The following is a 15,021-nucleotide window of genomic DNA, read 5'->3' on the forward strand; positions in this document are numbered from 1 at the left end:
AGGCTTAAACCTTAGCCCTTGGGGATAGGGGCTGTCCCTTGGCTTCCTTTAGAGATGGGGCACAGCCTGGTGCTCATATTGGCACTAGGTACAGGCACCTCTTGCTACCCAGTAGTGTAGAGGCCAAGTCCCTGGGGCTGTGTGGCCATAGGGACAGGCTGGGGACAGGACACAGCTGCATTCCTATGGTCTTTGTCACTCCAGGCTGAAAAGACTCTCTGTCACAGGGCTGGAGCACTGTTGGACAGTCCTGCCCACGCTGCAGGAAAGCAGGGGGCAGGCTAAGGGCAGCCAGCTGCTCCCAGGGCTGGCTCTGGCCTGGGGCCACACTTTCAGGATGGAGATCAGCTTTGGACCTCTACCCACAGCTGGGGTATCACCAGCCCCCCCAGCACTCTGCTTGCAGGACACATGCCCAGATGCTGTGGGCAGCTGGCAGCAGCTCTGAGTCCTGTGCTGCCCTCATAGCCTGAGAGCTAGCACACAGTAAACATGGTTGCATGGAGTATTATGGGATGGCATCATCCCTTTTGGCATTGGAAGCAGACTATGGTCCTCACAGCATCCCTGGGTGCCAGCAGCCCTGCCTTACTACAAGTTCCTGGTGGAACAGCCTGGGGTGCCCAGGAGGGTGGGAGCAGGATGAGACTCAGATCAGGATTAGCCCCAGATCAAGGTCAGACCCAAACTAGGGCTGAGCCCAGGATCAGGATTAGATCCGGATCAGGGTCAGCCCCCAACTCGGACTGCATCCCAGATCAGGGTCAGACCGGGATCAGCACCCAGCCCTGAACTGGAACCAGACCCATGCTAGGGCTGAGTCCTGCACCGTACCAGACCGGTTCGGGACCGGGTCGAGACTCAGATAAGCCCCAAGTGAGGACCATGGTGCCCCAGATACACCATGCCCAGACCTATTGTTGGACTCAGAGCACACCCCCAGGCCGCGCCGCCAGCGGGGCCGGAGCCGGACTCAGATTGATGGGGCGGAGCCAAACGGCTCCCGCTGGCGGGGCCGGGCCGAGGCCTCCCCCTCCCCCTCCCCCTCCCCTTTGCCCACACGGGGGCGGGTCCTGCTGAGCTTCGAGCCCGGCTCTTCTGATTGGCTGCGCGTCGGCGCGCGGGTGAGGTCAGGACACTGGCGGAAGCCGCGCGCAGCCTTGGGGTGAGTTCGGCGGCGGGCTCGGCCTTGTGCTTCCGGCTCGGCTCCGCTGCCCCCCGCTCCGCTCCCTCGGCACATCATGCAGGCGGCAGAGCGGGACGCGGCGGTAAGTGGTCCCGAAGTGGGGGTGGGGGGTGGTGAGGCCCCGCCGGAACCGTCACCACCCAAGGCTGCCGCCGCCGCTTTCGACCTGCTGGAGCTGGTGCGGAGCTACCGTCGGCTGGAGCTCTACCTGGAGCCACTGCGGGACGCAGCCGAGGGCATTCGTTCCCTTCTCCGGTAGGTGCCGGCTGGGCCGGGACCGAGACTGAAACTGTGCCCGGGGCCACACGTCCCTCACCCTCCCTCTTCTCCGCAGGTGGCAGCGGCCCGTGTGTTCCCTCCTTGTCTGTCTCAGCCTCAACTTTCTTCTGCTTACCTTCGGCCGAGGTGCGTGTAGCGGGGGGCCAGGGCCGGTTCTCTCCCCGGAATCCCCGGGGCTGACGCTGTTCTGCTGCTTCCAGCCGCCTGGTACTCGGTGCTTGCCTTGTTGGTCGTGGTGCCGGCCCTGCTGGGCTACCTGCAGGAGACGTGCCGGACCCGGCCCTCGGAGCCTGAACTGGTGCGCAGGAGATACCACAGCGTTCGCCGGGAGGACCTCTGCAGGGTACAGCTCTCACGGCAGGAGGCCATCGCCCAGGTCAAGAGCTTGTGAGTCTCTGGAGACCTGACTTGGGCTTCTGGGACCTCAGTGTCTGGGAAGACTTCTCCGTGGCTGTGGAGGGTCTGGGTTCATGTTAGCCTGGCCAGCGTAAAGCGTGTGAGTGTGTGGGAGCCAAGGGCTGTGTGGAGCCTTTTTCTGACTGTGAGGTCTCATTTGCAGCCTGATCCAGCTGGAGGCGTTTCTGAGTGGGATGTGCTGCAACTGCAAGGCAGTGTACCGTGTACTGTACTGGGAGAACCCCACTGTTTCTTCCCAGTGAGTAGCACCGGGTCAAGCATCCTGCAGTGGGCTCAGCAGGGAGGTGGGCTGGGCTTGTGGAGCTGTGGTTGATGTTTGGTACTTGGAGGGCACAAGTGGAGGGCCAAGTGAAAGAAGGGGGCTGGTGCTGTGGTGTGACTTGCTCTGTCTTGACTGCAGCGTCCTGCTCCTTCCCAGGTTTTATGGGGCACTGTTGGGGTCTGTCTGCATACTTTATCTGCTGCCCCTCTGCTGGGTTCTGGCCATTCTCAACAGCACCCTCTTCCTGGGCAATGCCCAGTTCTACCAAGGTAAGAGGTTTCCTTGGAAGTAGCATGTGGAATGGGTTGGGGAAAGGCCCTCTGAAACCACAGATCCTGCCCTGGACCTCTTACATCACTCTTATGTGAGCCTGATGTCCTGTCAGACTGCCATGGGACCTGGATCCCACTCCTGCCTAGGGATGTCCTAGCAATGGTGCTCAGCAGCTTAGGTTGCTGACCTGTGAGGGCCTGTGGCTCATCAGTGAGGGGTTGAAAGTCTCTCCTAATGTGTATCCTGGCTTGGGTGCTGTTTCCTGCTCTCAGCTGTGCTGTGGCAAACTGGGGCCTGACAATGTAGCCTGCTCATGAGCATCACCACCCTTCGTGGTCCCTGACCCTGCTCTGCAGGACTTTTGGTGCCTGTGGCAAGGTATGACACATACTTGAAAACGTGCTGTCAGAGGAGAATAAAAATGCTGGAGGAGCTCCCTGTTCTGTGGCATGTGCCAGGGGAGAGTTGGATGAGGTCTGTGTGGTGGACCTGTGACTAAGGCTCCTGCTCTTCCCTGCCCTGAGCTGGGGCAGGTAGTGGTGAGGTTCCTTCCTGCCCTAACTTTGTGTGAGCAGAGGAGGGTTCAGACTACCTGATGGGTGAAAGTTGTATGTACCCATGTCTCATCTGGAACCTTGGAGACTGTCTTCTGCAGCTGAGTTTTGTGTGGTGGGGCTGTGAGAAAGGAAATACCACCCTTATCCAGCTGTGTCCCTCTGTTTACCAGTGATAATGGAGCTCAAGGCCTCGATCGAGCAGTGCGTGGGCACCAAACCCCTAGAGACCACTTCAGAGCCTGCTGAACCCCTGCCCCCTGCTGCCCCCCTGGATCGGACACCCACCCCCACCAGCACAGAGGTGAGGTAGGGGTGGGGCTGGCAGTTGTAGGGTGTGAGCTGCAGGGTCAGCCCTTTGCTCTGACTGTGCCTGTATCGTTCTACCCACAAATGTCCTCTAGCTACTAGCTTCTCTGGAAGCTTGTGAGCCTTTCCTGAGATTCTGGGGGGCTGCCTGGCTGCAGTGAGGGCTTGGCTGAGTTCTTTTGCTGTATGGATGCAGTCTGGAGAGGCGGGGTGGGGCTTGTGTATTTTCATGGGGCTGCCCAGGGCCTGATCTATTGTCCTGGAACCTGCTTTGGACAGGATACAGCAAAACTAACTGTGAATCTCTTGCAGGACCTTACTCCTGGCAGTGTGGAGGAAGCAGAGGAGGCAGAGCCTGATGAGGAGTTCAAAGATGCTATTGAGGTTTGAAGCTGGTGGGAATAGGCTGTGCCTGCAGGGCAGCTGAGATGGGAAGGGATGGGGACACTGGTGGGCAAGCTGGGTGCTTGGGCAGGGTGGCTGTGGGGCTGGACTCCTCTGACTCCATCTGTACTGCCTCTCCTCTCTGTCCCATGCTGCTGGAGAAGGAGAACCAGCTGCTGGTCATGGTGAGTACTGCCATGCCGAGGTGTGTGAGAGGGGCAGCCTGGTTTGCTGGTGGCTTGTGGCAGCGCCAGGCGGAGCGTCCTGCTGGTTGGGTGTCCCTCTCGGGGGTGGGCTTCTGGCGCCTCTCAAGTGTGCCGCGGCTGCCCGTCCACGCTCACGTGGCTGCGTTCTCTGCAGGAAGATGACGAGAGCTCTCAGTGCTCAGCAGAGTTTGACCTCAGCCTGCCGGACAACGGCTTCATGAGCAAAAACGAGGTGATCCGCAGCAAGGTGTCGCGCCTCACCGAGCGCCTGCGCAAGCGCTGCCCCACCAACAACTTCGGTAAGGCTGCCGGCAGCCGCTGCTCGCAGGGGATCGGTAGGACAGGATCTGTCCTGCTCCCAGTGGGGGCCTGTGGTGGATTGAAACTCCCCCTCAGTGTAAGACTGGCAGAGCAGCTCGTTTAGAGAGCAGAGGAAGCTGTTTACAAGCAAGCCTACAATCTGGAGGTGAAACCCGATGGATGTGTACAAAATGTACAACATTTACAGATCTGTGCAGTTTATAAACAACACAAGAACCCCCTCTGGACAAAACCAGGGGGGTACCCACAGCTTCCCCCTCCCTGCTCCCTTCCCCCCATGCACGGTAAAGGAGAGAGAAGAGCAAAGAGTTGTTTGGTAGTAGTCAGCCACAGCAATACAGCCAAGGTCAGCAGAAGCCAGAGCTGGTATCTGCCAGAGCAAGGAAGCTGAAAAGAGAGAGTTAGCTTACACAGACCAGCTTGGTTAGCAGTCTGTCCAATGGGGTTATTTAGAACTTAGCCTTATTTTCTTTTTTACATCCAAGGGTAATTTATTTGCATTCTACTACTTTCTGTTCAAGAGCTGTGGAAAGTTTTCAAGATGCAGCCTAAAACTACCTCAGGATCACTGATCTGGGAAGGGACAGAGTGGTGTGGTACCTGCTGGGGCTGTGCTGACGTCCCCAGTGACCTCTCTGCTCCATGGGGAGGATGCTCCCAGCCCACCTAGGAAGGACAAGGATGAGAGGGTGCAGCAAGGTCATCCCCAAGCTGGGCTTTTACAACAGCTGTGGTTGTTCCTGTACCTCTTGCAGTCCCAGGGAGCAGAGCCCTGCCTGACCTCTGTTCTCTTTCTTCCAGGGAGCTGCACAGGTTGTGCAGCCACCTTCTCTGTGCTCAAGAAGAGGGTGAGTCTTTGGCTGCTACCCCAGCTTGCTGCCTGCACCTGAGGCAGAGGTGTTGCACATGTCTGGTGTGTTGTGCCTTTCTCCTGCAGCTCAGGTGGCTGGTCTCGGTCACAGCCCAGCAGCACATGACATCAGCTGTTGTTGTATGCCTAATGGTGCTAGGAATCCCTTCTGTTGCAAAGTCTTTGCTCCTTCTGGAAGCTGCTTCAGACCTAACCCACATGAGCTGGTGTAGAAAGCATCTGCTCCGTGCCCTGGTGTAGCATGTTTCCCGTGGCCTGAGAGCCTTCTGGTGAAGCAGAGCATGGGTCTGCTTGTGGGAACTGGAGGAGCAAAGGCCACTCCTCTTGTCTTATCTGACCCCCTGCACGTGATGCTTGGTCTACCATCCCCTGGGCAGTTTTGGAAGGATGTATCTCTTGTCCTCTTCAGACTCCCATTGCTGTCTTCCTTCTGCTTCCCCATCTCCAGTGTTGTGGTCCCCTCCCCTTACTCCTGGGTTAGTCTGGTACTCTCTTGGAGATTGTATCACTCCAGATACAGACCACAGTGTCCTTAAGCCTTCTGGAGCTTGTGATCCCAGTGCTTTTCCAGGCTGGGCACAGGCTACCTGTGATGTCAGATCCAGTGTTAGGCCTCAGGCAGTTTGTGTAGGTGGTATTGGCAGATGTCTGCTGTTGGGGCTCAGGGCTTGTGTCCACCCCACTTCAGCTCTGGCAGGATTCCAGCACTGGAGTTTGCTGGGAATGGGCCCAGAGTGGTGTCTCCATCTCTCTCCACAGCGGAGCTGCAGTAACTGTGGGAACAGCTTCTGCTCCAGGTGTTGTTCCTTCAAAGTCCCTAAGGCTGTGATGGGAGCCACAGGTGAGTGGAAAGGTGAAGGAGTGCAGGGCTCCTGCCCCCATTTGTGCTGTCTGCTGCAGGGATGTGCCCCAGCTCTGGTGGGGTGGGTGGTCAGGACCTGCCCAGCACAGCCTGGCTTGTGATAGAGCAGTTACGGGTTTGCAGCTCTCGGAGCCATTCTGTGGCTTGGGTGTGGAAGGGTTGCATCTCTGATAACTCCTTTTCTTTCCAGCCCCAGAGGCACAGAAGGAGACAGTGTTTGTGTGTGCACTGTGCAACCAGGTGCTCATCAAGTGACTGAAGCAGGCACAGCCAGCTCCTGGGTCCTGCGCTGCCTGACACCCAGGACAGAGTGTGCCCTTGCAAATGGGGACCTGGGCTGCTTGGTTCCCAGCATGGCATCACCCTGACAGAAGACACTTGTGCTTGCTGTTCCTCCTGCCAGTGCCAGGCTGGGGGCAGACCTGTGCTCCTTGCCATGCGACATTGGCTGCGCAGCTGGGTCTCTGCAGCAGAGCAGTGCCCACAGCTGTGCCCCCAGCCCTGTGGCTGCCCTTGGCAGCTGCTCCAAGCCCTGGGCAGTCCCTGGCACTCGCTGCCATGTACCTGCCCGGGCCCTGTGGCCCAGCTCAGCGACAGAGGAGCCATCCTTCCCACTTGCAGTCCTACTTCCACCTCCTAGGTGGAGCAGAACCACCGCCTTGGGACTCTCTCTACCTTTTCCAGCACTGTGCTAGGTGACTGTTTCTGGGAAGAAGTCAGAGCTCTACCTGCATCCCCAGGAGAATGTGGTCTTTGGCCCTGGCTCAGCTGAGACCCTTGCTAATCACTCCTGAGGTCCTTGGCCTCATTGCCTACAGGTTTAGTCTTTCTCTCTCCTCCCATATTTGGCTGTAGTGCTGAGGAGGCAAAAAGGGTACAGGGGGGTGGGGCTGTGGCACCGGGTCCCAGCTGCAGTGTAAGAAGAGGCATGAGTTGGTGCTGCACTTAGTGACTGCTGCTTTCTACTACAGATTAATATATGTGTATATAGAGAATGACCAATAAATCTCATGCCCTCAGCTGGCTTTTGCTTTGCCTCAGTGAAAGTTGTCCCAGGCCACCCTGGCACCTCTGTGGCCTTGTCCCAGCTGTCCTGCAGGTGGTCACAGAGAAAGGGTGTGCCTCTGCCACCAGCTCTCCATGCTTACTGGTGCTTCTGTGTTCTGTCACACTGCGGCCTTGTTTGCCCTCTGCTCAGGGCTGGGTGCAGCTGCCCCTCCTTGGCTGTGCCAGGACTGGCTCCTGATGGGCTGGAGCTGGGGAGTTCAGCCCTAGCAGGACTGGCTGGGCTTCCTCTCTGCCACTCGGGGAGTTCCTTCCCCTGCCTTACCCAGGCAGTGGTCCCAGCAGCTGTTTGCCTGCACAAGGGTGACCTTTCCCTGGGTGAACAGCAAAGCTCCCAGCTATCCCAGGAATGTGACCCTGGCTGCCATGCAGCTGGGAATTGCCATGGCCCGGGTCCATGCTAGCCAGCTGCAACTACCCCTGGCTGGGGGGTCTGGGGAGGGAGGTGGCATGGTGCTCTTGGGCTGGCATTGTTCAGTTCCTACCAAGCTGTGATACCCACCAGCCTGAGGTGGTGCTGAGGGCCCAGCTCTCACTGCTGATTGTACACTGCACAGGACAGCCCTGGGGCAGTCTGAGCTCTCGGCCGTTAGCTTGTAAATCTCTTCCTCAAGCTGTGCTCTGTGTAAATCTGGGGAAAAGCTGGACTCAGCAGCGAGCAGGAGAATGTCTGAGTTTGCTGAGTGTGTTCCAAGGCCACGGTGTGCCAGGGGGGCTGGCATGCAGAAGATTCAGTAACTACTGGGGGCAGCAGAGCAGCTGTAGCACTGGGGAGGGGGCACTGCAGCACCCCAGGAGTTGTGAGAGTGGTTGTGTGAGGGTGTATCTGCAATGAGACAAGACCTGGTCTGTGAGGGGCTGGTGGGGGCTGAGCTGTAGAGCTCAGATGGCCGATGGTGGGAGGCAGAGAGGAGTGATTCCTCTTTCTAGAGAACCCTTGGAGCGATGCACGCAATGTGTCTGAGCACTCCCTGGAAAGATGCTAATGACACAAAGCACAGAGGGCTACAGATAAATCTGGGCTGTGAGAGATGGGGTTTTATTTGCACACTTCCACTTTTGCAGTAAAATGACAAAATTGATGGTGTTTATTTCTCACCAGCCCCATTCTGAACATACCTTCTAACAATATTTCAGTTTTCTCTCCGTTTTATTTTCCACATCAGCAAAGTGGGGGGTAGTAACTGCCTGCCCCCCAGTGTGAGGCTGTGGCAGGGCTGGATGCCCTGAGTCCCTGGCTGACTGCAGGGCAGAGGTCTATTCCCCCTCCCTGGTTGGAGCAGGATGTGAGTGCCTTTTGAGGCTCTGGAGAGCAGCCAGTAGGGCCAAGGACACGCTATACCCCAAGTGAGCAGAGGGAGCAGAGATCACCCTAGTGCAGGGCAGGTGCCCAGGAGCCTTTTCAGCCAGCAGGAGGCTGGGTGCAGGTATCCTGCAGCCTCAGTTCCCTTCTTGTCCTGGGAGACTCCCCAGTGGCAGGGCCAGCTCTGTCGAGAAGCTGCAATGTCAGGCAGCCAGGTGTTGGGTAAATATCTTGGTGGCTGCCTTCGTGCCTCTCTCACCCGTCGAGATGGGTGGGTGTGGGAATGTGCTGGGTAAACAAGACTGAGCTGGGCAGGCTGCCCTCCTCACCTGCTGGCACTGCGGTGCTGCTGGAGCAGAGTCAGCCCTTGTGCTGCAGCTGCAGCAGCCAAGCTGAAGGGCAGTGCCTTGTTGCCGTCAGAGGGGCCAGGCTGAGGGATACCCCAGTCGTGGTGCTGCTGGGGACGTCCTAGCTGGTGCAGGTGGGTGGCCTCTGGGAGCCTTCCTGGAGGAGGCTGGAGGTTGTGGAGTGGGAGGTCTGGCAGCTGAGAAGAGCTGGCTGGGAGTTGAAGACAGGGCTTTCAGGTGGGGTGCCCAGGGATGGAGGCTGCCTGGTCTGGGATCTGCTCCCTACTATGCTGGGTGCCAGGCTGCTCTCCTGTGCCTTCAACTTCCAGCCCATGGATCTGAACCCACGGGTGATAGAGGGAGAAACCCCTCTGTCAAATGCCCTCAGACACAGCTATGGGGCTTCAGCAGCAGTGATGACCCTGTCCACTCCATCCTCCTCACCACCCTCCAAGTCTCCAGACATGTTGTGACCACTGAGAACCTCGTCCCTCAGCTTGTCTGGGCTGCCCAGCTTTGGGCATGGCACCTGGAGCAGGGCTAGAGGCAGAGCCTAGAGTGACTCAACTCCCCAAGGCTGTCCTACTCAGCAGGCAGGACTGGGAGTCCCCTCCCATCTTGGGGTGCATGAGTGTGTCCCAAGTGCTGGCTGCCTACAAACCACAGGGAGCTGGACACAGGCTTGTCTGAGGCAGAATAATTTACTGTGATGTGGATGGGCAAGGGGTGCCTGAGCTGGGTCTTGGCAGGGATGTGTGTGAGAGATGCTCTCACAGGAGGTGTGCTGCTCTAGGTACTCGGTCTTGATTGGGGACAGTGGACCAGGAGGAACCTGCCTTGTGTGAGGAGGCTCCCTGCAAAGGTGGGATAACCCAGGGCTGGGATGTGAGCCCAAGGTGAGGGTGTGGGATGCTTTGGAAGTGTGGAGGAGGGAGGGAAAGAGTATCTGGAGCGTGTCATCAGAGCTGGGCAGGGTACAGAGGGGTGCAGAGTAAGGGTCTCCAGTACAGCCAAGGGGTCCCAGAAGGGCCAAGCAGGGATCCTAAGTGCAAGCAAGGGTCCCTCAGGTACTTGGGGTTGGGGGCTTTGGAAAAGCCAAGCACCTCTGGTGCAGACCAGGGTTCACAAATGTGCAGAGCAAGGATCCTGGGTGCAGCCTAAGCTCCTGGGTTTGGGCAGGGGTCCCAGGGGCATAGAGCAGGGCTCTCAGAAGGGAAAAAGGGGTCCTGGCTGTGGATCAAGGCTCCCACAAGTGCAGCTGGAAATGCTGGGGGTGCAGAGCAGGGTCTTGGGGCACAACCGAGGAGCTGAGGGGAGGAGAGCTTGGATCCTGGAGTGCAACCAGGAACACCAGGGACGCAGCTGGGGTGCAGCATTATGCCAATGCAGGAGCCCAGGGAGAGGGCAGGGTGGGCAGAGCCCTAGTGCTGCCCAGACCCATAAAGGAGGGAGTGGTAGAGGGGGCAGGGGTAAGAGAACATGAACTTGACAGCAAACTTCATCTCCTTGTTGTGTTTCTGCCAGGGGTAGATGGCAAGGAGGAGCAGGCGGCTGCCCACCTTTCTGCCCATCACTAGGAAGCTGCCACTGAGGCTGTCGAGCTGGGGACAGGGGCAGGCACCTGCATTCTTCATGTGCAGAATCATCTTCTTGGTGTCTTTGCGCTTGAGAGGACCAAGCTTCAGCACCTTCTTCTTCTGGGCGGCCACCAGCCGCCGCTCACCGTTCTCCTCCGTCACCTCCTTGATGCGCATCTTCACCACTGTGTGGGGCAGCCATGGGGCACGGTTGGGAAGGGGACAGCCGGGCACTATGGCTGGGGTGCTTCTAGGGGAGTCTGGGCAAGGTGCCTGTGCAGGACAGGGTACAGCCTGTCCCTGGGGTGGGACTCAGAAGGGTTTTGGGGGAAGTGACTGTGTGGGGAGGGGAAGGGGCTATGGGAGGAGGGTTCAGCACAGACCCCCAGTGACCTTCCCAAATGTCCCGTTCTGCCTACCTCCCCACCAGTGTCGTATTCTGGGGTGCACCCATCCCATGCACAGAGGGTGCAAGGGAATGAATGGCTCAGGGCAGTCTCCCATGGAGCTGTCCCTGCACAGTTGTGCCCCCTGGCCAACCCCTGCCTGGGCTGTCAGAGCTGGAGGAGGCAGCCTCTTGTCCTAGAGAGGCAAGGAAGTGGACCCCAGCACTCACCAAAGTCACTGGAGCACATCTGCTCCATCATGCCATCTGCCTTGTGCTCCATTTCGCACTGGGTGCAGATCTTGGACACTGGTGAAAGATGAACCACTGTTAGAGCTCCATGCTGCTGATACTTGTCACCTGCACCAGCCCTGCAGGGCCATGCTGGGAGAGCCTTGGCAGCTTCTCTGCTCCCTGGGCAGCTGTGCCAGGGTGATACTGGGGGCACAGAGTACCTTGCCTGCCAGTGTCCCAGGCTGCTCTGCCCTGCCCTGGGCTAGTTCTGTGCAGGGAGCTGGGTGCCTGGCTCCCCTAAGCACAGAGCTGCAGACAGAGGTTTCTCGGCCAGTGTCCTGGGCTCTACTTCAAGAGGTGCAGGGGATGCAGGGGCACCCTGCATGTGAATCCCCAGCTGCATGGGGACACAGTGGTGGTGGGTGCCCCTCAGGCATCCTCATCCCATCACAGTGCCTTTCCCACTTACCTGGTGGTGGGGTGACCTTGCTGTTCCCGAACTGGACGGCGATGCAGAGCTCGTGGTCGGAGGGGAACTTGCCACAATGCAGCATCTCAGGCCAGGGGAAGCCATAGGACTCCATGACGGGGGCACAGGAGTCACGAACGACCTCGCAGAGGGAGCGGCAGGGGTAGACGGGCCGGTCGAGGCAGACGGGGGCAAAGAGGGAGCAGAGGAAGAGCTGGGTGTCTGTGTGGCACTGCTTGGCGAGCAAGGGCACCCAGCTGCCCGCCTGCTGCTTGGCCTCGGCCATGGTTTCGTGCTCCAGCAGGTTGGGCAGCCGCATGCGCTTGTAGCCCACGTCGCGGCAGAGCTGCATGTCGGGTGGGATGTCGAAGCACTGCGGCTCCCGTCCGTAGAAGCGCCCGTGGGGCAGGCTCTCGGGCTGCCACCCGTAGTAGTCGTAGTGTTGTCCGCCGCCCGGAGAACCCGCCAGCGCCAGCGCCAGGGCCAGCAGCGCCGTGCCCCGGCCCCCCGGGGGGGCACTCGCCCGCCGCATCGCCGGTGCGCTCCTGCCGCCAGCCGCGCCTGCCGAGCGGGACCGGAGCGCGGCTCGGCGCTGCTGCTGCCCTGGCGCCTCCCCCGCCCGCTGCCCTTTCTAAGCTGCCCAGGGAGGCCTCGTCGGCAGCCAATCTGCTCTGGCTGCCGGGACACCCCCCCTGGGGCTGGCCCCCGGTCCCCCGCCAGCCTGCCCTCCCTCACAGGCAGCGGGGTGGGTGCGAGGCGCTGCGCAGCCTTTGGCTGCCCGAGGAGCCCCCGCACACAGCCCCCTCAGCCCCGCCCCGGCTGCCTGTGCCCCTGGGACGCTGCCCTCTGCAAGGGCTGGCTTGCATGCCCCATGGGGGTGTGTTGTGGGAGTAAGATGCCTCCATTATCCACCAGCCCCGCTGCTCTTGTCCCATGTGGCGCCTCAGAGGCACTCCCTGGCATAGGGGAGGGGGCCCTGATTCTACTCTATGCTTCTAAGGGTCTCCTGTGGTCCATGGGATATGGGTTTGGAAATGCTTGGGATGCAGGGGATGGAGAAACAGGACATCCCAGCAGCACTGGTGGCAGCTAGAGTACCCATGTGTGGCATCAAAGCCAAGGCAATGCCACGGGCATCGGGTTCTTAGTCCTCATGGATGGCCCTGCCAACATGTGCCTCGGGCAGCCTGTGGTCTGCTGAACACAGGCATAACTGGGGCTACACCTCCCAGCAAAGAGTTGCACCCAGATTCTGGTAGTGCCCAGGGCATGGGCAGAACTGGAGCCCAATCAGGGTAAGGGTCCTGCCAGGGCCACATTCCTCCATCCCCTTGGAGATGGGCTGGACTAGGGGGGGCGCAAGGCTCAGGACCCCATTAGAAACCCATTTGTCTGCAAGGGTTATCTAAGGAGCCCCCTCCCCTTTCCACAATCGATACCCTTGCCTGGCTAACGGGCTCTGGGCCACCTCAGGCCCCTGCCTGCCGGATAAGGTGGCTCCGTTAATGGGCAACAAAGCAAACAGCCCAGGGCAGGCAGTGATAGCAGCTTGCCCTTTGCCCTGGTCTGGGGCAGGGACTGTCACCCTAGCCCTGGTGGGATCCATCTACTTTGGGACCATACTGGGAACCTCACTCACACAACCTGCACTTGCCTTCAGCCTGCCTGCCTTGCTTATGCCCTCTGTGCTGGGCACAGCACCCATCAATGCACTGCCCAGTGATGTCTGCTGCTGGCCTGCAGCTGAGCTCATCATGCCCCGGCCAAGACCTGGAGATGGCACTATTAATGCATGACTGCTGGGGAGCATGATAAGATAGACTGGCCCTTTATCAGGGCTGCCTGGTAGCAGGAGGGAGGGTGCTGGAAGCACCGGGCTGTCACAGCAGGGGTGAGATTACCTGGAGATAAATGCTGATAGAAAATAGCTAATCCATGATGGATGGGCTGGGGCAGGGCACAATTGCTATGGGAGCTGGGCTGGGAAGGGTCTAGTGAGGCCTGGGAGCAGGACCAAGGAAGTGGGGACAGAGAGAGCCTGTGTGTGCCGAATAGAACTGCCAGTGTGTGTGATGCCAAGCACACCTTGCCCTGAGGGGGTGTGATGTCCCCAGGCTGTCTCCGTGGCACTGTCAGCAGTGGTACTGTCCTGCTGTTTGCCACAGACTGGTTTCTGGAGCCCTGTCCCCAGCTCAGTCCAGGCCCCCGTGCTCACAGTCCCTCCCAGGAAGATGCCTGGGGTGCTGAGCACCCTGTACCAGCTGGCACCCCACCAGATGAAGATGAAGGAGCTGGGGGGGGAGAAAGGGGCTCCTTGCCAGCCGGCTTGCTCTCCTCATCTGTCACGATGCCTTTATTAGAACCACTGAGTCACCTTCTGGCACCATGGCCATGCTGCGGGTAGCAGGACTGCACCAGGAGAGGGGTGTCTGTCTTCTGCTCACACCCTGCCAGGTGTCCTGGCAGCTGTGTCCTGGAGCTGAGACTGTGCCTCTGCTCTGGAGGGGTCCATGCTGCACACCCATTGCTTCCTTAACCCTTTGCCACCCGGAACGCCCCAGGCGAGGTAGACTGGGGCTGTGCTACGAGGAAAGGTATGGCCTCAAGGCAGCTGGAGCTGGAATCTTGCACTGTGTCCTGTGCAGGCTGCTCCAGTGGCCACATCCCTGTCCTGCACCTACGCAGCTGGCCGGGGCTCTGACACTCGCGCCTGTCACTCGGAGGAGCTGGCTGTGCCACCGCCTGTGTCACCGTCTCACGGCAGCGAGCCGGCAGCAGGACCATGGGGGCTGCTCCCTCTGCGGTGGAGACCTCGGGGACGGCTAGCCAGGGTGGCATGGTAAGAGGACATCCCCTTGGGGTGCCCCTTCCCCACTCCGGGTCTTCCCCTGGAACCTGTGCCTGGTTGTAGCACAGAGCAGATCTAAGCTGGGGGAGCAGGAGGCTCCCGTGGAATGAGACGCTGAGCAGGGGTCCCGCTGCCTTCTCCTGGCCTCCCTTGTGTCGCTGCGCCCCCTCCCACCGCAGCTTTGGGTGCTGCTGACCTTGTCTCTGTGGGCAGAGACACATCACTTAGGACTTGCTAGGCCGCTAGGCTACCCCCGGTCCTCCGGTCCTCTCTGTCCTCTCATCCTCTGTGCTCCAGTCCCTTCCCAGGCTCCTGGGACTTCTGGATCCTGAGCCGCATCCGTGCTGAGCATGGGCTGTACCCACCACGGAGCAGGGACTCTCAGGAGGGGACAGCACCCCCGGGCTGGCCGTGTGAGGACTTGTATCCTAGCATGTCGGGCAGCTCCCGGGAGAGAGCACCCTGGCGTGGGGGACAGTGCAGGGGTGGCAGCACAGCTTCGCGGGGGTGGCCCTGTCTGAGGGTGGCCCATCGAGTTTGGGGCATGGCTGGGAGCACTGCGGGGATAAGATTGCCAAAGGGCATGGGACCAGCGGGGGTGGGCAGCAGCCAGGGCAGTCCTGTGCCCACACATGCTCCTCTGGCCTGGCAGCCCCAGGAATGTGGCTTGGCAGCACTCCCGGCCAGCTGTGAGGCTGAGGCTGCCCTAAAGCTCTCAGCCCCTCCTGCAGCTCCTGGCCCTGCCCGTCTGCCCCAGCCTGCACGCAGATCCCCTGTTCACTGCCAGCCTGCCAACCCCAACCACCCTTCTGTGGGGCAGGAATGGGGCATGACCAGTGTGGGGATATCCCTAGGGAAGAGCCCCTTTG

At 59.8% G+C, this 15,021-nt stretch overlaps 2 protein-coding genes across 3 annotated transcripts; one reads left to right on the forward strand and one right to left on the reverse strand.

Moving 5' to 3' along the window:
- The first annotated feature begins 1,204 nt into the window (after positions 1-1,204).
- On the forward strand, positions 1,205-6,936 carry ZFYVE27 (zinc finger FYVE-type containing 27). 2 transcript variants are annotated; one of them, XM_054163674.1, is made up of 12 exons: positions 1,205-1,441; positions 1,521-1,591; positions 1,666-1,852; positions 2,025-2,120; positions 2,301-2,413; positions 3,145-3,275; positions 3,593-3,664; positions 3,829-3,849; positions 4,025-4,169; positions 4,993-5,039; positions 5,822-5,903; positions 6,115-6,936. In XM_054163674.1, exons 1-12 carry the CDS (start codon positions 1,242-1,244, stop codon positions 6,177-6,179), a joined length of 1,230 nt encoding a protein of 409 aa, XP_054019649.1. In that variant the 5' UTR covers positions 1,205-1,241; the 3' UTR covers positions 6,180-6,936. The 2 variants fall into 2 exon arrangements, with proteins under 2 accessions (XP_054019649.1, XP_009906483.2); XM_009908181.2 differs by lacking the exon at positions 3,829-3,849.
- A 2,598-nt stretch (positions 6,937-9,534) lies between these two features.
- SFRP5 (secreted frizzled related protein 5) lies at positions 9,535-11,921 on the reverse strand. Its single transcript, XM_009908100.2, has 3 exons — positions 11,305-11,921; positions 10,833-10,910; positions 9,535-10,401 (listed from the first exon to the last, which is right to left on the reverse strand). Exons 1-3 carry the CDS (start codon positions 11,834-11,836, stop codon positions 10,061-10,063), a joined length of 951 nt encoding a protein of 316 aa, XP_009906402.2. The 5' UTR covers positions 11,837-11,921; the 3' UTR covers positions 9,535-10,060.
- Between the last annotated feature and the right edge of the window lie 3,100 nt (positions 11,922-15,021).

Source organism: Dryobates pubescens, chromosome 8, assembly GCF_014839835.1.
Source record: "Dryobates pubescens isolate bDryPub1 chromosome 8, bDryPub1.pri, whole genome shotgun sequence".
In the NCBI taxonomy this organism is placed as follows: Eukaryota; Metazoa; Chordata; class Aves; order Piciformes; family Picidae; genus Dryobates; species Dryobates pubescens.

Excerpts from the sequence above, each read along its gene's own strand:
- ZFYVE27 (XM_054163674.1), top strand. The coding sequence starts at position 1,242 with ATGCAGGCGGCAGAGCGGGACGCGGCGGTAAGTGGTCCCGAAGTGGGG. Across the intron at positions 2,121-2,300 it reads AACCCCACTGTTTCTTCCCA|GTTTTATGGGGCACTGTTGG; the intron begins GTGAGTAGCACC and ends GCTCCTTCCCAG. Across the intron at positions 2,414-3,144 it reads CAATGCCCAGTTCTACCAAG|TGATAATGGAGCTCAAGGCC; the intron begins GTAAGAGGTTTC and ends TCTGTTTACCAG.
- SFRP5 (XM_009908100.2), bottom strand. The coding sequence starts at position 11,836 with ATGCGGCGGGCGAGTGCCCCCCCGGGGGGCCGGGGCACGGCGCTGCTG. Across the intron at positions 10,911-11,304 it reads CAAGGTCACCCCACCACCAG|TGTCCAAGATCTGCACCCAG; the intron begins GTAAGTGGGAAA and ends ATCTTTCACCAG. Across the intron at positions 10,402-10,832 it reads GATGTGCTCCAGTGACTTTG|TGGTGAAGATGCGCATCAAG; the intron begins GTGAGTGCTGGG and ends TGCCCCACACAG.